The 18,818-nt window shown below is 54.0% G+C and overlaps 7 protein-coding genes across 7 annotated transcripts; 4 read left to right on the top strand and 3 right to left on the bottom strand.

The window, feature by feature from the left end:
* Positions 1-115: 115 nt before the first annotated feature.
* On the bottom strand, positions 116-1,361 carry J7T54_003859 (thaumatin family protein; the record flags this gene model as incomplete). Its single annotated transcript, XM_051509203.1, has 2 exons — positions 116-901; positions 960-1,361. The coding sequence occupies 2 exons, from the start codon at positions 1,359-1,361 to the stop codon at positions 116-118; spliced, it is 1,188 nt and encodes a 395-aa protein (XP_051359779.1).
* A 979-nt stretch (positions 1,362-2,340) lies between these two features.
* J7T54_003858 (Heat shock protein Hsp70) lies at positions 2,341-4,766 on the bottom strand (the record flags this gene model as incomplete). Its single annotated transcript, XM_051509202.1, has 4 exons — positions 2,341-2,540; positions 2,592-3,963; positions 4,019-4,123; positions 4,197-4,766. 4 exons carry the CDS (start codon positions 4,764-4,766, stop codon positions 2,341-2,343), a joined length of 2,247 nt encoding a protein of 748 aa, XP_051359778.1.
* A 3,064-nt stretch (positions 4,767-7,830) lies between these two features.
* Positions 7,831-9,576, top strand: J7T54_003857 (glucokinase A; the record flags this gene model as incomplete). The annotated part of the gene is made up of 3 exons (XM_051509201.1): positions 7,831-7,927; positions 7,987-9,432; positions 9,485-9,576. The coding sequence occupies 3 exons, from the start codon at positions 7,831-7,833 to the stop codon at positions 9,574-9,576; spliced, it is 1,635 nt and encodes a 544-aa protein (XP_051359777.1).
* Positions 9,577-11,674: 2,098 nt separating this feature from the next.
* On the top strand, positions 11,675-12,865 carry J7T54_003856 (uncharacterized protein; the record flags this gene model as incomplete). The annotated part of the gene is made up of 2 exons (XM_051509200.1): positions 11,675-11,743; positions 11,801-12,865. The coding sequence occupies 2 exons, from the start codon at positions 11,675-11,677 to the stop codon at positions 12,863-12,865; spliced, it is 1,134 nt and encodes a 377-aa protein (XP_051359776.1).
* A 355-nt stretch (positions 12,866-13,220) lies between these two features.
* On the bottom strand, positions 13,221-13,762 carry J7T54_003855 (peptidyl-prolyl cis-trans isomerase-like 1; the record flags this gene model as incomplete). The annotated part of the gene is made up of 2 exons (XM_051509199.1): positions 13,221-13,676; positions 13,730-13,762. The coding sequence occupies 2 exons, from the start codon at positions 13,760-13,762 to the stop codon at positions 13,221-13,223; spliced, it is 489 nt and encodes a 162-aa protein (XP_051359775.1).
* A 375-nt stretch (positions 13,763-14,137) lies between these two features.
* Positions 14,138-15,912, top strand: J7T54_003854 (intramembrane protease-like protein; the record flags this gene model as incomplete). Its single annotated transcript, XM_051509198.1, has 2 exons — positions 14,138-15,072; positions 15,123-15,912. The coding sequence occupies 2 exons, from the start codon at positions 14,138-14,140 to the stop codon at positions 15,910-15,912; spliced, it is 1,725 nt and encodes a 574-aa protein (XP_051359774.1).
* A 1,082-nt stretch (positions 15,913-16,994) lies between these two features.
* Positions 16,995-18,386, top strand: J7T54_003853 (uncharacterized protein; the record flags this gene model as incomplete). The annotated part of the gene is made up of 1 exon (XM_051509197.1): positions 16,995-18,386. The coding sequence occupies one exon, from the start codon at positions 16,995-16,997 to the stop codon at positions 18,384-18,386; it is 1,392 nt and encodes a 463-aa protein (XP_051359773.1).
* Between the last annotated feature and the right edge of the window lie 432 nt (positions 18,387-18,818).

Below are 18,818 nucleotides of genomic sequence, written 5' to 3'. Positions count from 1 at the left end.
TCGGATGCAGCTGGAAACAAATCTCGCAACATAAGCAACGGCTGTGTAGGGGTATCCAAAAACGTTCAGAAATGCGCTCAACGCCTTTCGCTCGCCCATCTTCCTCCTCATATACTCACACCGACAATGAAACCACCAGCAAGACCGTCAACACGAGCCATGTCAGCTCCACAGTCAACCCGCTCCCTGCCCCCTTCTCCATGTTGATAAACGTGGTGTTCTGAAGACGGGCCAGTGCTTCATCAGAGAGTTCACCACTGTCCGCCAACCCAAACATCACATCGCCCAGTTGGCGGAGGATGGTAGTCGACCGCCCCTTGGGGCACATCACAACCTCCCAGCCTCCACCCTTTGGGATGATAAAGGTTGACTGCTGATCGTCATAGGCAAAGCTATACGCGTCCGGGCAGACATCCTTTGCCGTCTTGCTGTACCGCGACGGCTTGCAGACTTTCGGATCATTATACTTTCCAGCACAACAATCCTTGTCTTTGCCGGAAGCCGCGCAAGCACTGTTGCAAGGTGAGAACGCCGGCCGCTCGATATTGTCGTCGGGATACGGAAAGACACCGTGGCCTGGTTTGGCTGGTGGGAACTTGAGGTACGGCCACGGGCACCAGGAGCTCACGCTGTCGTTCGACTCGTCCATCTCCCACGGGACTGGATAGGATGTGTTGGCGTAGACGGTGCTCGTCGCATTGGACTCATACAGCCAGCCGGCCGTGGCAATGCAAGCGAGATTCGTGAGGTTGGGAGGGATAAAGCTCGTGTTCTTGGACGGGATGTGATTGACGGCAATGGGGATATTGTAGCCGTCTACGAGAGAAACGTCGTAGAAAGTCTGCATATTGTTCTCGCCGCCAGCGAGCGTGAACTCGGCTAGAGTCGCTGGAGGTACGCCCTGCTCTGGTTAGTGTGATCCTTTTCGCTGGATAAGAACTTGTTGGAGGGAGACCTACGCTGGACTCGCAATCCAACTTTCCACACTCGCCTGTGTCGCAAGAGGCCCTGTCGCCATCGACCGTGCAGTTTGTCCGCCCCCAGATCCTGCCTTGCCAGTCGGGTGACACCCACAGCTCAGTTTTGTTCCCCGGAACGAGTTCAAAGCCTCCTGTGCCGGGACCTGTGCCGGCTTGGGTGAAGATACCAGGCCATATCGTGTCCTCACAGCGATTGTCAATTCGTATAGGTATGCGGTCTTCGTCCTCGCCGGACGGTGGGCCTTTACTGGCAACGTTGACCGGGCTCGAGAGGCTGTGGAACTGGGCTTGCCAGTTGGTCCCAAATGTGAACTGTTGCCTGGCGACGACGCATGGGAGGGTTGCGCCTATCGCGAGGATGGAGAGTAGATAGCTGCCCATCCCCAGGTCTCTGCGAGACGCTTTGCGGTGTTGGTACATTCTCTTCTTTGTTTATTTCACCTGGATGTCGATTTAAGATGGCGCTTCGCTTGTCAATGCCCGCTTCAGCATGCCAGATTCCACTTGGCGCACAACAAAAGGTACTCGCGCAGAGCCAGGTCGGAATTTCGATCAAGGAGGGCGACACCGTTGTGGTTCAGAGCAACGCAAGGTACAGCGATGTACATCACTTCTCAAGGTTGTCAAGAAGACACGGGACAGCGGCGAGGAAGCGGTACACTCCATATTGAAGTCGTTGCACTCACAGCACAACCCATGTCAGTTTGTTGTTCCCTTTCGTCAGAGCTGAGAGGAATTGGTGTGATGTGGCATTGGCGATGACGCAGGAGCGATTGGCTGTCAGGCCAGGGTCTGGATGGATAACCCGCCAGGAGCAGGGAAGCGGGCGCGCCAACCCATGTCTCGGCAGAACTGTTGACGGTCCTACGACCAATACCAGAAACGCCTCGACACTTGTCAGTCTTGGTATTGGCGGTGAAAGTGCCACAATGATGTAGCGGTGCAGCTGTCTACTCGATATTCAGCGGGATAGCGAACACAACCATCCTGACCTGCTTCACTTCTGGCCAAGGCCTTCTGGACAGACAGCCCACACCGCCCTAGTTGATGCTTTCATCTCATGAATCAAGATACATACCTTACTAGGGGCAAGTGGTGTGTGTAAATGTCACCGCGTCAGAATGGCTCGGGCGCGTCGAGCGCAACATTCACCAGGTCACCTCGCCCCCCGCCAACATGGCAACCTGACTGCCCAAATCCAAAACAAAATGAGCTCAAAGATAGATATTTATAAGTTGATATTTATATCATGCCAGAATCGATCATAGTGAAGTCCTCTTGTAATGGGACCTCACCACCTCTATGCTTTGCGCCAACGCCAGCCCTCCGTACCAACCTGATTACTGCCTTTCGCTCTGCCTTATCTGAAACGTGCGCGGCAACGACCCATGACCTCGCCTTGGCAGACGAGCTCTGCGCTGAATTCCGAACCGTCGAGTGTCAAGTAAATATCAAAATAGACACGGTAGAAGGTGCCTTGTGGGGTATCCATGCGCTCAAAGTCCTTTTCGAGGTTCTTGCGTGAGAGATCCGAGGTGAGCGTGACGACCTCCTTGATGCCTATTACTTGGTCAGATCGATCATCTACAGATATAAGTTCTCGGAACTTACGAGGGTCCTTGGTGTATTCTGGGCACACATCGTCGTCGCAAGCGTACAGCACGTCCTCGTACATGAGTGTGGCGCCGGGGGCAACCTGTCGGAAGAAAGAGACCCTGACAGGCTCGCCGTTCTTGACTCTTTGCCCTTTCTGAACAAAGATTTGGCGTGTGAACTTGCAGCGGTCCTTACCGTCCAGGGAGGGTACACGGTATGCCTCGGGGTGGTAGCCCTCCTTGAAAGGCTGCAGGGTGGCCATGAGGTAGTGGCGACGGGCGACACGGTGGGTGACGATTCGCTCGGAAATGCCAGATGTGACGGCACCCTTGACAATGGCAGCCACCGAGTCCATAGGACGCACAACCTTTGATTGGAACTGTGGGGGAACGTGTAACTTGATCTGCTGGAATAAGTATTCAGAGGCACCGAAACCACCGACAACCAGGATGTTCTGAAGGGCGCGATTCTGTGCTTGGATGGCGATAATCTGGTTGCGGACCAACTCGAGGATACGGTTGATGACAGGCTCGAAACATTGCAGAATCTCCTCGTTGGTAAAGGTCATGTAACCCTCTTCAATGCCAGCATCGGGGTACTCAGCCTCGATACCAACATCGACAGCCCACTTTTGACCATTGTTGCGGAAATCGGCCTTGATGCGGTTTTCAAAGTCCATGATGCACTTGGCATATACGCGACCGGCCGTCTTGGAACCATCGGCCAGCTTCATCTTGCGGATCTTGGTGCGCAGAATGTTGCTGAAGTTTCGGTTGAGCGCCGTCGAACCGCAGGAATCGCCAGAACCAGCTGTGCACTCGGCCACAGTGAAGGGACTCTCGTCTTCGACCTCGTACGCAATCAAATCGACGGTACCACCGCCGCAGTCCACAATCAGCACAGCGTCATGCACCTTGAGGTTGAGTAGACCAGTCTTGGAGCAAAACATGGCGGCCGCTTCGGGCTCAGAAATGAGTGTTAGACGGTTGTCATTCTCATCGCGCAAGAAACCGGCTTGGATTGCTGCCGCACGTGTGGCTGCCTTGCCAGCATCGTTCCAGATGGCGGGCACTGTGAGATAGTATCGAATGTTGCGCTCTTCACGGTTAAAGACTTCGCCCAACGTCTTTTGCAGCGCAGAGCGCATAGCCTGGCGTAGCTTGAAGAGGTAGTCGGCAGCCACATCGATTTCTGACTTGCCAGGAGGCAGAGGGGGCAGGTTGATGGGGTCAATGTATGTGTTGCCACTCAGCATCAACTGCAGCTTGAACCACTCGACCTTTTGCACGCCTGGCTTAGGATATCCTGTTGGCGCCAACGCGTCTGCGATATCGGGTCCCCAGCCGACGACTTTCTGGTATTGATCGTAGTAGAGAACGGTGGGGATCTGCAGGACTGTTGATTAGTGGTGCGCCACAATAAAGCCAGGGAGAACCGCGCACCTTCTGCTTTGTGTAAGAACCGGCCCCTGGCCACTCTGAAATGATATCCTCTTTTGCTTCGTTGTTAGTCGCAAAGGCGAACGCTACACCCGAGAAGGTCGTGCCCTGGTCTCCATGTCAGCAACGTGTACCCCGCCTTTCACGAATGCGCTGAGGGGCCAGCCCTTGAGAGACTCACAAAATCAATGCCAACAATCAGCTGCGCCTTGCTCTTGTTCGAGCCCTCTACCTCCGCCGCAGGGTTTCCGCGCCCAAATTGCTGGGCTACAGGGCCGCCGGGTGGTGGCGGCGCGCCTGGAGGGTAGCCAGTCTGGCCACCGAACCCGGGGGGGCCACCTTGAGGAGGACCACCCATTGGCGGCGGGCCACCACCCATGTGATTCATGTTCTGAGGCGGGTAGTCCATCGGGGCGCCCGTGTTGATGGGCGGAGGGCCGCCGACCATTTGGGTTGGAGGCGTGCGATTCTGGCCCTGTGCAAGAGGGCTCGTACGGTCGACACCTGGGGGAGGACCAGACGAGTAGCCTGGACTGTAGCCAGGAGGGTGGTTCGCGGGACCGGGACGATTCATCGGAAGACTGGTCGTGGAGGAAGTGGGAGGGCCGAGAGGAGGCGTGGGATGCTGGTGAAGCTGGGCAGGAGGCGGGGTTTGGCTGGGCGGTTGGCCGTCGATTGGGTTCTGTATGCTGGCGGCAGATCTCCGTTTCCCAAAGCCAAAGCCCTTGAAACGACCGTTCATAGAGCTCATAGGGATGAGCGAGAGGGGAGAGGGTGAGGGAAATGGGGAGGAAGGGGAACAGTACTTGAAGAAGAGGGCAGGGTGGGAAGATAAAAAAAGGCCTAGGTCGGGATGCGGGAGCGTCGCAAGGAGGGTGGCAGCAGATGATTCAGAATGGGGAAAGCTGAGGCCGTACGCAGCCCAATAGTGGGGGGAAGATTTGGCTGTGCTGGATAGCCTGAGTCGCTGCTTGCTGTCCGTCAGACTTTAGCTTGGTTTGTGATTATAATGGCCCCTGTTGCAGGTTCGCAAAGACGTGACTGAGTCCTAGATTGGGCCTATCGGGGTCTCTTCCAGCGATATACGCGGGATTGTTGTTTGGAACGAGGATAGCGACGACGCTATGTCGACCGATAGTCTGCGACGTTTCTCCAGTAGAGTGTACTTATGGTGCGTGAGTAGGCCAGCGAAGGACTTATTTATTTAGCAGTGTCCGTATTGGCTAAAGCAGCCCGGGTACAGCTACCTGGGATGTACCGAGTATCTTCTAAAATCAGTGTGCAGTGTGCTAAGGCTGCTGGATCTGATGCATTGCGGGGGGTTGAGGACCTGAACTTGAGATTGCAGTACGTACTACCTCATGCTCAGGTACGGGATATGTCGAATGGCCATGGGTCTCTCTCTGAAAACATTGAACAGAAAAGTTGACTCGTATCATATTACGAGGTGGTTGCATTTGCTGCTAATAGTAGTCTTTTACCACCGTGTCCGTATCAAGCACAGTGCGCGATCCCATGACTGGCCCAGTGCGGCTGTGTCGAGTTAGCGGCGTATCTCATTGGCCGGGACAGCGCACGATGGACCTCGTAAGGCTGAGAGCTGGACTTTCGAGGAGGAATTATTAAATACCAAACAAACCGAAGGGCACAAAAGCTATTTGGGCTGGTCTTCGTGCATTCAAGAACACGCGGAATATTTCTTCAACTTTGCCCACCTCTTCGCGCAAATTTATTGGGCGTCGAGGACATATACTGTCAGCATCACGAAATGGAAACCCTCTGAGATGGATGTCAGCATAACACAGCGCACGAAGCGATCGCGCTGTGCAATCTAAGTCTTGTCAGCGTTCCGTAGATACGAACCAGATATGCCTGCCTAAGCGAAAACTCGCCACGGCCATGATTAGTGTCCAGTCCCCAAGCTATCTGTGTGAAGTCCTATAGGACTACGGAGTACATGGTACTAGTGGGGCCGCAGGACTGATGACCCTGCTACTTCTGCTGTCTTTTGGCGGCAATCTACGGATGTGGCTTAGCTTCCTATCACAACGTCAATCAGTTAAACCATATGATGCCATATGGATGATTGATCAAATATCACTGCGTGCTACACAATTCCCATGATTGAGCTTAAAGCACGGCTCAACTTGATGCAAGTGCTGAACCAGAAGTACAATTGTGGCTTAGCGCAGCGAAGGTAGTTGGGACGAGCTTCGTTGTTGGCGCTCAATTTACAGAGCTGCACCTAGGCTCATCCATTTTGTAAACGCTGATTCTCACTCGTTGGCGTACACATAATTGAGGTACGGCTCTGTCAACGCCGGCGTTCCGAACAATTTTATTGAACCGCCGAACTGCATAATTAATATGCTATCTGAAATGGCAAACTAGCATGTTGATTTTCAGGGCACTCATGCCAGGGCCAGCACGTGAGAGAATAGTAAAGCTGCAGGGTGAGCAGAACCCGCAGCACCAGGGTACACAGCTCAATGGAGTTGATTGATCCGAAAAACACCAACAAGTCGTCCTGACACTACTTTTCACCCCACGTCGACTTTTGACTTCTCGATGGCTTGATCTTTCCGGGGTTTTTGTAAGTACGTACGTATGTCGCACGTGTCCAAAAGGTTTTGCGCCGTGGCCGCGGCCGCGGCGGAACATGAGTGGGACAAAACGAGTCGGACCTTCTGTGGGCAGCGACATTGGCAACTCAAAGCCATCGCGATCTTGACGTCATCACCAGTGAGTACGAAATAACGCATTCATTAATCAAATACAGACAATCTCGAGGACCCAAGGCCCCAAATCTAACCGAAGCAAAGATGAGTCTTTGGATTAAACCAGCAATTTCTGGGTCCTATGGCAGTCATGATCGCCCAAGTCGCCCTCTAACCTCCAGCGGAGCAATTGGAGCAACGACTGGAGCTGCAGGCTGGGGACTGGAGGCGGGGTTGGTCTCCGCTTTCCATTTCGCCAGGCACAGACATCAGACCCAAGTTCCAACGTCCAACAAGACCAGAAAATGGGCCATCTTCTCCGGCGCTTTGACCCAGCGTCTTTGCTAGACAACGTCACTACCACACTCTGCACTCTGTATTCGTTGGCAGTGTTCCTGTTCTGCGTTGACATAGTACGGGCCTGTGCATGCATGCTCGAGGCCGCTAGGCCTAGCAATTTCGGTTCCTTGCGTGCCGCCTCGAACGCACGCTCGACGGGCCGAGATCGCGGAAAGGTTTGGTTTCGACTGAAAGCGGACGGCCGTCGCTGCGCTCTAGCGGCGACAGCACAAGCCTTGTCACCCTGTGGTCCCTTTCCAGCCGCCAGCAGAATGCTGCAAGGAGTCTCAATATCAAACCGCCAATCTCTTCACACACGCTGTGGGCAGGAAGAGTGGTCTTGGTATTCTTGGTGATTGGCCTTGTATCGGTGAGTACCTTAGATTGGCATTCCCTGTCGGTAACAATTCCCTCGGCGGCTCCTGGCGACGCCCAAGGTAGACTAGAAGGTTGGCACTCGGCGAATCTCCAGTCCCCGCATGATGGATGATACCCACCCCTGCAACAAAAGATTGGAGCTACGGTCAAGCCACCACTGACACTGGTCCGTGAAACGCGCAGCTCGTCCAGCTCTTCCTCCTCGACGTCAAGCAGAACCTATTTCAACTTCAGACATACAATTCTTTGGATACCTCTTTCTTCTCTCTGTCAAGGAGGGCCCCTAGTATACACTCGTCTCGACCAAGCAAGTCTGAGCTTGTTTGCGACAATCCTGCGCTGTTCCCGAGACACCCGCCCACATCTTCCGCTCTACCCAACATGGCGCTCGCGGACGAGGCAAAGCGCGTTGCCGCGCAATTCGACTTTACTGACGCGGAACTCAACGCGCATGTGCAAGAGTTCCTCAAGCAAATGGGTGCGTTCATTCCAGTATGTGCTGCGATTGACCAGCGAGCTTACAGTTGGCGTTTGCAGGCGAAGGGTTGGAGAAGGATGGTACGAGCATGTCCCAGATTCCCACCTACGTGACCGGCGTTCCGAACGGCACAGAGAAAGGGTTGTACTTGGCTGTCGACCTTGGAGGCACCAACTTCCGCGTGTGCTCCGTCACTTTGAATGGCGACACTACCTTCAACTTGACGTACAACAAGGTGGCGATACCCAAAGAGCTGATGGTCACGGATAAGGCGTCGAAGCTCTTTGCCTTCTTGGCTCTGCAGATCGAGAACTTCCTCAAGGAGCACCATGCCGAACATTTCGAAAGCCATCGCAGGCGGCGGGCGACTATCTCCACGGCTAGCGGGTACAAGGAAGATGAGGTCTTCCACCTAGGTTTCACATTCAGCTTCCCGGTTCAGCAACGAGCAATTAACAAGGGCAATCTGATGAGATGGACAAAAGGGTTCGACATTGACGATGCTGTCGGCAAGGACGTCTGCGCACTGTTGCAAACAGAGATTGACAAGCTTAAGCTGCCAGTCAAGGTGGCCGCTTTGGTGAATGACACCGTCGGCACACTGATGGCCCGCTCATATACCTCTACAGGCGCAAATCGATCAACCCTGGGCGCCATCTTTGGTACCGGGACCAACGGTGCGTACATTGAAAAGACGAGCAACATCAAGAAGAAGATCGAAGGCGAGTACGACGAGTCGACGGGCGAGATGGTCATCAACACGGAATGGGGCTCCTTCGACAACCAGCTCAATGTCCTGCCCACCACGCCCTGGGATAAGAAACTGGATACTCAGAGCGTGAACCCTGGCTTCCAAATGTTCGAGAAGCGCATCTCTGGCATGTTCTTGGGCGAGATCACCAGGCTGGCCATACTCGACATGATGCAGTCCAAGGACTCTACTCTTTTCAGCGACGACAATTCCAGCCACAACGACTGGACAACCACGACGACGGTCGCTGGTCAGTCAGGACTCTACAAGCAGTGGGGTCTTGATACCGCAATCATGTCGGTGGCCGCTGCGGACAACACTCCTGAGTTGTCCTCGCTGCGACAAGAGTTGGAGAAGGACTTGAACATATACACGCCCTCGCTGGAAGACGCTCATGCGTTCAAGATCGTTGCCGATGCCGTTGCACGTCGCGCCGCCCGGTTGTCTGCCGTGGCCATTGGCGCCATTGCCATCCAGTCTGGTCTGCTCAAGGACCCCGAGGCTGAAGTGATCGACATTGGCGTCGACGGGAGTCTCGTCGAGCACTACCCCTTCTTTAGGGACATGATCTACGAGGCACTGCGCGCGATTGACGAGATTGGCATCCAGGGTGTCAACAAGATCCGCATCGGTGTTGCGAAGGACGGCAGCGGTGTTGGTGCCGCCCTGATTGCCCTCGTAGCGGCCAAGATGGACAAGTCCGACGACGTCCCTCTGGCCACAGAGGTCAAGCGCGAGCTAGACTCGATCCCAGGTACGGAGCAACTCAGCAATGTTTCACGAGAGTGTAGGCTAACAAAAAGTAGCAGAGACTGGCCTGTCGAACATGGCCATGACTGTGGGTGGTCTGGTCGGCGTGGCGGCTGTTGCTGCCCTTTGGTGGAGCAGGCAGCGGTAAGCAATAGGGTTGGTGTTTTTTGATGTTAATGGGTTCATCGCTGGAGTTCTGCGTTCTGGGACGAGAGTGTACTTGGTACAATGTGACCGCGCGTTTCGACATGGCTCGTGCTTTCTATTGCGAGGTAGCGGGTCAAGGAGTTGCATTGTCGCCAAGTAATACTGCACTCATGTGTATCTGGCGCATGATCTATCATATTCATAGTGAGTGTCCTAAACGCTGGCATGCGTTGCATCATGCCTCATTACCGCATCTACAATTATCGTTGTCGCAAATTTCTTTATGGCGGCGAGGCCCCTTCTACCCCTTGTACGCCTCCCAATCAACTCCCGAAAGCTGCAGCAGGGTATGAGCGATCCCTCTTCTTCCTTGCCGCCGAGCTACTCCTAGAGCTGGCGTTCGACTTCGGCTCGCTGCCCACTCTCTTGGGGGGCACCAATAAGCCAGATGCCATGTCCGCCGGCAAATCGTTCCACTCCGTTTCGGCTCTTTGGTTCTGATATGACTGACCTGACCCGACCCGAGCAGGAGCTGGTCGTGGCGGGCCACCTGTGGGCGGTCCTGTGCCGTTTGTGACAGGAGCCAGATTTACTACCTCAGCTGTCGGACTTGCGACTATGCTGCGAGAAGGTGGCGGCGTCCGAGAAGGCAGTGAGCCAGCGTCCTGCTCGCGTATATCTTTTTTGACCAGCCAAGCTGTGTCGGGCCGTATTTTTCGATAGTATCCCTCAATTGGTTTTGTGTCCTTGGCAAAGCCACGTGCCTCGTACCACTTCAGTCCATCCACGTTCTCCGTCCAGACATGTGCGGTCACCCAGGAAATCTCTTCTGGCAGGCTTTGAATGATATTGTTTAATGCAATTGCGACCAGCCCGAGACCACGGTAGGGCGCGAGGATGCACAGTGACCGAATGTAGATGCTCGAGGAGTCACCAGGCTCGCTGCGGCAGACGATCCCCCCAACGACCTTGCCTTGATATAGTATAATTCTTGTCTGTGGCATTGTGAGCGCTTGCCGGTAGAACTCCTCTGGGTAGGGAACCGGTAGAAGGAGAGAATTTATACGGCGGAGAGGTTGGATATCTTCTGGAAGCGGGCGGCGTATGGAAGCCTCAGCTGGCATGGAGGAAGGCAGTGGTGGGATCGCCGCGCCATCTTCACTGCTATTCGAGGGAACAGCTGGAACAAACTCGTTCAACGGCGGCGGCGGCGGCGGCTGCTTTGGTTGCACAGAACCTGGTGGTGGCGCATACTTAGGAGCTTTCGCTGTGAAGAATGACCTGATCGAGGGTTGCTGAGCCTCTTTACTGGTGGGCAGAGACATGTCGATGGTACCCCTGCGGTCTCTGGGGTGTCGATGGTCTGTGTGACGATAAAGGTAGCGATGTGGGATAGCTGTCTTTTTGCGAGATGGCTAGAATAAAGTCCAGGTTAACGTCCTAACCGAGGTTTCAGTCTGTCCAGAACCTAAGTCAGACAGTGGTGTTGGTTTGACTGGACTCCAGTCGAGACTCCATGGCAACAGACCCCTAGGAGGTGCGCTAGCTCAGGCACATCAGTGATCTCACCCCACCGGCGGATAGTAGCTGCAGCGGGAGGCTACAGGGGAGTTCCAGGCGGCGACTTATCGATAATGCAAAATTTACCCCTTTGCATTGGCGAGGCCAAAAGGGCGATTTCAAACATCGTTTCGTCATTTCCCGGATTCTGAATTTCTTCCACGCCTCGGCCTCCAGCGGATTAACAGTTTCTTGTGTCACCCCGGTGCTGCCGGTGATTTTCTGTCGCTTGCTTACGCATCTTATTCCGTGATTAAGCTGTCGAAAAGACAGGCGCATCCGGCGGAGCTAGCCGAGCAATGCGGCCTTATTAGTGACAACACTGCACCGCTGTACGGGGAAAACCGACCACAATCTGGGGCGCGGACTTCACAAGCAAAGCGCACCCAACCACCAACTACGGACTACGGACTACGCCATTGAGCATTGGCATTTGCTTGCGTGCATCATCACACGACCACGCGCAGACGATCTCCACCTCACTTTGCTTTCTCCTCCGTTTCCTCGAGTGTTGCACCCGCGATCGCCCAAAAGACTCGATGGATGCGACAACGGGCAAGGCGGGCATCATCCGCGCGAGCGATGACGATGGCAGCATGACCAAGCTGGTACGGTTTTAATAGGCAACCCCCGTGGCACGCATAACTAACTTGAAGGTCTAAAAGTCCGCTGCCGTCCTCGATGACTTATTATACAATATTATTTCCGATCTCGTGCTCCAAACCCATCGGGAAGAAAAAATCGCAAAAGCGAACACGGCCGCGATACGTGTCGAGAAGCTCGCCTCCGAAGCCTCAGAATCTGGCGCTGACTCGGCACCCGACGTCCGGATCGAGACCGATGCGGCAATCTTCGACGACGGCAAGGTCTACCTCAAGGGCAATCCATTGAAAACTACAAAGGAGATTCTGTGCCCAAAATGCCACCTGCCCAGGCTATTCCACCCGACCGACGGCAAAGGCGCGCGGAAACCCGACCCGACGATACTCTACTGCAAAAAGCACCCGTACATCGACAAGCCAAATTGCGACATCTACGGGCAAATGTGGCAGGGCCCCGGGCCCGGACGAGGCAAGAAGAAGAAGGACATGGAGAAGAAGGAGGAGTCGGCTGCGGATCGTCCTGCAAACGTCCTGTCGTTCCCGTCGGCGACATGCAGCAAATGCAAGAGGTGTATTCTGGTAACGCGGCTGAACAACCACATGGGCTCGTGCATCGGCAACAGCGGGAGGAACGCCAGCCGTGCCGCGGCGCAGAAGATGGGCAACGGTAACAGCGGCGAACCTACGCCTCCGTCGTCGCAAAAAGTCACCCCGGCGCCGGGATCTCGTGCGACTAGTCCTCGGAAGAGGGATGCGAGCGAGGAAGGCGAGGACGAATCGGAGAGCAGTCACAAAAAGAAGAAGCACAAGTCAAGCGCGGTCACGCCGAACCCCAACCACAAGAAAGTTATCCTCAAAACAAAGAACTCGTTCAAAAAGGAGAGCAACGGCAGCACCCTGCCCAAAAGCTCATCGAACCTGAGCCAGGAGCAAAAAGCAGAGTACGACATACCCGATCTGGGCTCTGTCGACGTGCCACCCAAGAAATCGACGAACAAGGCAAGTAGTCCTGCCAAGAAGCTCAAGGCCGTCAAAGCCGCGCAGCTCCCAGCAACGGTGAAGAATGGAAGAGACGCGGACGGGGAGAGCGAATCGTCCGGAGGCACCTTGTCCTCCCCACCGCAATAGACGGGCACGTCCTTGGGGATTTCGTAAAGGACACTCTTGGTTTGCTCAGAAACTGATGGGTTGGATACATCAGCCAACAGGTTAGAGGCGAAACATGGTCGGGCAGCAACCATTCCTATTGTACTATTTATCTATCATACAGCATCGGGCAGCGTTCAGTTGGCTATTTTGGCCACAAATCATATTCCATAGCATCATGGTACGGGATCAGGGGCGATCAGGGGCGATCAGGAGCAGTGCTCCTGCTATCATGGAGTTGCTTCTTGTTCTTTTTCAATACCTTACGTTTCAAATCGTTATTCGCCGCCTGTATGATACCCGTGATTGGCCCCAACGCCGTGCGTGAAAATCATCTTCAAATCTCATCACTTCCTTCCAGGACCTTTGCTTCGACAATCTTAATCTCCTCCACCGGCCTGTCCTCTGCACCGGTCCTGACCAGACCCAGCCTCTTAACGGTGCTCATGCCGCCCTTGACGCGCCCAAAGATGGTATGCTTCCCGTCGAGCCACGGCGTCGGCGCAAGAGTGATGAAGAACTGGCTGCCATTGGTGTCCTTGCCCGAGTTCGCCATGCTGAGCACGCCGGCGCCCGTGTGCTTGAGCCCAGGGTCGATCTCATCCTCGAATTTCTCGCCGTAGATCGAGGTGCCGCCGCGCCCGGTGCCTGTGGGATCGCCGCCCTGCGCCATGAAATCGGGGATGATGCGGTGGAAGATGGTGGAGTTGTAGTAGCCACGCCGTACGAGCGTCGCAAAGTTTTGGCATGTTTTGGGCGCGTGCGAGGTGTACAGCTCAAGGGTGATGGGGCCCTGCGTCGGGTGAGCTATGGTATTCCGATTGTCGTGATGACAAGGATACGTACCACCGAGGTGTTGAGGAGAATGTCTGTCGCCATTGTGAAGGCTGTGCTGGCGGCGCAAAGGTGACTGTGCAGTAGATCTGTTGTTCACCAACATGTTTGGCGGGTTTGGCCTGGCACGAAGGCCCCACCTTTTCAGGGACCCTGAGATTTTGATAGTCGTCGGGTTGCGGAAACGTCGTCATTGCATCCCGCTGGCGAGGACACCTGTCGACCTGAGTATCTCGCGTTTCTAATTACTTGTGTAACACAGAATCAGGCTTTCACTTGCGTCTACCGGTCCCTCTCTTAATCATAATCATCGACCTGAGATCTGGCCGCCATCACGTTCACTGCCCTTCCCACGGCTGGCATGAGGACTTGCGCACGTTAGCTTTGTAGTACTTATTACCCTCACCACACAGGTCCAAGATGGACAACAATATAACCGCGAGCGGCGCCCTCAATGGCACACTGGACGCGCACAACGCCACTATTTCTGCCTCACAAGAAACGGTATGGTCGTTGCTGCAGGACTTTTCATTCCTGGCTCTCGAAGCACAGCTGGTCCTGGGCGCCTTGGGGATCATCTACGTCGGGGCTCATGCCTCGCTGCATCGCCCGCCATCTGCTGCAGCTCCCACCAGACAGAAGGGCACCAAGAAGAACGACGACCATGGAGACCACCGGGATGACGAAAGGATAACGCAAGGACTGGAGTTGAGCGATGCCATCATGTTTCCCGTCATGGCAGGTATCATGCTGGTCGGCCTGTACTACCTCATCCAATACCTCCAAGACCCCGAGATTCTCAATAAGGTCCTGAGATGGTACATAAGCACCATGTCAATTGTCAGCCTCTTCAGCTTGTATGCGCATGGCATGGGGCTGGTTGTGGGTTTCATCTTCCCCCGATATTGGCGAGGCAGAGACGGCGTCCTGAGAAAGGCAAATCAGGCAACCCGCCAAGTCAGTCTTTGTGATGACGTGGGGAACGTCTCTCATCCTGGAAAGGACGGAGACAGTCCTCTACCCGGGGTTCTATCCTGCTTGCCCCTTGGGAAGAGGGCTGGCAAGGCGGCGTGGGATGCCCGCGAGCTGGTCATGCGACAGTGGCTTTTCAAGTTTTATGTCCACGGAATGGGTGACGAGAAGGCCAAGATCAAGCTGACGCATATGATTGCATTTTTTGCTTCGATCGCCACAGCACTCATCTACAGCTCGACCTCGTCGTCTTTCCTTTCCAACGTTCTCGGATATGGCCTGTGTTACGGGTCCTTCCTGGTCCTGTCGCCAACAGACCTGCTCATTGGATCTCTCGTTCTCTCTGGACTGTTTGTCTATGATATCGTCATGGTGTTCTACACGTGAGTTGAAATGGCGGCGCTGACTTTTGTCACTATGCTAATGGAAATAGGCCGTACATGGTCACCGTGGCCACGACTCTCGACGTCCCGATCAAGCTCACCTTCAAAGCTGCGTCGCGCCAGTCGATCCTCGGGCTCGGCGACATTGTTCTACCTGGGCTTCTCATGGCCTGGGCGCTCCGTCTTGACCTGTGGCTGCACTACCAGCGCAAGGTGAAATACGAACCGACAGAACTACAGATCCGCGAGAAAGATGATTCCGGTACGGTGGTCATCAGAAAGGAGATGAAACACAGGGAGATCAAGCCTCCCTATGTCACTGCCCAGGGGGCCTGGGGCGAAAGGTTCTGGACCGGCGTCTTTGGGCGGAAGCCAATGCCCGCCGAGATCAGTGCGTCAAAGTTCCCCAAAACCTACTTCTACGCCACTGTTATTGGGTACGCTCTAGGCATGGCTGCTACGCTGTCCATGCTACTCGTCTTCAAGCGCGGTCAGCCAGCCCTTTTGTACCTCGTCCCAGGTGTTCTGGGCTCACTCTACGTTACCGCGTTTGCGCGTGGCGAAATGAAGTTGATTTGGGGCTACACCGAGGACGGCAGCATCGATACCAAGGATGTCGTCGTGGAAGTGGATGCAGATGGCCGAGCTACCAAGCGAATTGGGGAGATGAAGGACGGCGTGGTGGACACGACCAAAGATGACAAAAAGAAGAAGGACGAAAGAGAAGAAGAGGCGAAGAAGAAGGACGATGAAGCAAAGAGGATCAAAGACGCCAAGATGAAGGAGAGCCATAAAGTCTTCAACATTTCGCTGGAGACTATGCCTGTTGCGCCGGGTTGAAGAGCTAGAATCCGGCCTCGTGGCACAAGATAATACCATAGAGTTTTAGATCCACACAGGTCACGACTCGGATTTTCATGAGATCTTTCCTTGTCGCGGTATTGTGATTCCTCAATTAGGCTCGTGTGTTTGGCTGATGTGACAAATTCAACTGCCTCTTCAATGGTCCATGATACTCTGCTCAGGTCCTCAGTGCAGTGAGGTGTGTGTGAGACCATGCCAATTGTATGGAGGTCCCTATTATTGCTCTATTGCGAAGGAATCGACGCTGCCCATTGCCCTTGGGGCTTCTCCCCTGAAATTGAACCTGTGCAGCTCCTGAACCAAACAAACTTGCGTTGCTGATGCAGTTGGTTAGTGTCCTTACATCGAGCTGCCCAGCGTGCTGCATTGCGTCAGTTGTCCCTGAGCCAATGGATTATTAGTTCTCGTCTTATTGCACTTTCGTAGCTTGAAGAAAGTGTTTCTAGCTTTGTTCAACACTTTCAAAGGCAGTCGGCCAGATGTTTCACTGCGTTCCGTTGTTCCTGTTTCGAGGCGCACCCTTGACGTCCATAGAACAGTCGAAGCGTCTGAGAGAGCCTATAACAGTCCGGATGGAAGTCGGACAAGAACAGCAATCCAGACCGGAACATCTTGAACAAGCTATGTGATCGAGTGAGGTTAAGTCGCAAGAGCCTGGACATTGCAGAAGTCACTCTGTACGAAACATTGGATACAAAAACTGGAATCAAGTTGAACAATCCCACAACTGGCGGAGCTGTCCGAGTGAGGGTTTGGACACAGCAATGAGGACTTGCGAATGATGCTGAGGGCTGCACGAACACACGTCAAGACCTTCGAACCACACGCAAAACAACATCTCCATTCACTTCTTGGAGAACTTAAGAACACAGCATCTGGTTTCTAGAAGTCTGAGAAACCGCAAGCATTTAATTTCTGTCGATATTCCAAGACTTGCTTCCTTTCCTTTCCTTTCCCATCCATCACAACAATCCACAACTCGAGCAGCAACCAAAGGCACATCACAGAGCTTAGCAACAAGACCGCAACACCGAAACCCAGATCCACAGGCCTTCAAGATGCCTGGGATCGACCGTGAAACTGTGCAGGCCTGGCTGCCTCGCATTGCTTTGATTTTGGCTTTCGGTGGTTGCCTGACTAGCACTTGGCTGCTTCTCGTTGACACCAATGTCTGGCTTGCGGTCTTTTGCACTCTCTTTGCACTTCGTTATGTACGTCTTTTCGGCCACCTGGTCGGATACTGGAGCTACCGCCCTTCCCCTGTCCAGCCTGATCCTTCTTTCACCCGCAAGGACGTCACTGTCATCCTCCCAACGATCGACCCCAACGGCCCCGACTTCCAAGAGTGCATTCGCAGCATTTTGGCTAACGGAGTTGCCAGCATCATCGTCATTACCGTCGGCGCTGAACTCAAGGCTGAATGTCGCCGTGTCCTTGGGGCTCTGGCTCTAGACGCTGGAGCGACCTCTCTCTGCGTTTCTGCTATTGACAAGCCCAGCAAGCGCCGCCAGATCAACCACGCCATCCCTCACATTACTACTGCCATCACCATCCTGGCCGACGACCATGTATTTTTCCCTACCGCCAACTTCATCCCCGCCGTTCTTGCGCCTTTTGACAATGAAAAGGTTGGTGTCGTTGCTACCAAGAAGCGCGTTCGCCGAACTACCCCTGGTAAGTGGACTTGGCTTTCCATTGTCAACTTTGTCGCTTGCAACTACCTTGAACGCCACAATTGGGAGCTCCGTGCCTCTAACGCCATTGATGGCGGTGTATTTGTCGTCTCTGGCCGCACTGCCGTGTACCGCACCGACCTTCTGACTGATCAAGAGCTCCTCCGCGGCTTTTGCGATGAAAAGTTCTTTTTGGGTCGTTTTGAGCTGAACCCCGACGACGACAATTATCTGACTAGGAACACAATGGAGAAGGGCTGGCTGATTCGATTCCAAGACACTGAAGACGCGACAATCGAGACGACCCTGGGCGAATGGCCCAAGATCAATGGCCAACTCCTTCGCTGGGCTCGCACCACCTTTCGCAGCAACCCCATCATGCTCCGCAACCCAGACTTTCTCTACCGCTACACTTGGTCCGCTTTCCAGGTTTATCTTGCCGGCATGCTCAATTTTGCCGCTCTCTGGGATGTTCTCCTGATTTTCACCCTGGTTCGTGCCTCGCAGGCTGCCCCGACCTTCCCTGCCGCTGTGGTCGTCATCCTCATCCTTTGGATCATTGCGACCAAGGCTATCAAGCTCATCCCTCATTTTTTCCGCCACCCTGCTGACCTTCAACTTTTCGTCTTCCAGGTTCTGTTTGCCTATGTTCATAGCTTTTTCAAGCTGTGGGCCCTTGTCACTTTTTGGGACTGCGGCTGGTCTGGTCGTAACCTGGACGATGTCAATGGCGATGAAAATGACAAGAATGTTCTGGCTTTTGAGGTTGTCGTTTAAACACCCAAAAACTATCTTGCGGTGCAAATATTACGCTGACAAGCAAGACACAGGTATATGTGGGGGAATATGTCATTGGAATCCCTGGCATGTCAGGGGTCAGGACGGAAAAAAGGGGCTTGTTTAGGTTTTTTTTGTTTGGAGTTGGTGTCTGTCTAACACCAGTCTGGTACTGGTTTGATAAGGATGGTCAGAAACGCAACTGTGCTGCCCTGTAGACTGTCGATGGTCTCACACTGGATTTGTGAGGATACACGAGAGCTGTGTTTTGGAGGACAGTGCCAAGTATGGCACTTGCGTAGTCCATAGACAGGTAAAAGATATGGTGACTTGCAACATGACTTTTCTATCGTGATTTTCACAAACCATTCAAATTTTACAACATTTTGAGTGATGCGCCTGCATAGTAGCTAGGGCTTAGACACAGCGAAA

The sequence above is a fragment of the Emericellopsis cladophorae genome (genome assembly GCF_022114955.1).
Source record: "Emericellopsis cladophorae strain MUM 19.33 chromosome Unknown NODE_56_length_136797_cov_115_582007, whole genome shotgun sequence".
NCBI lineage: Eukaryota > Fungi > Ascomycota > Sordariomycetes > Hypocreales > Bionectriaceae > Emericellopsis > Emericellopsis cladophorae.
Note: the sequence above shows the minus strand (reverse complement) of the source record. Positions and strands in the feature narration are given on the sequence as shown.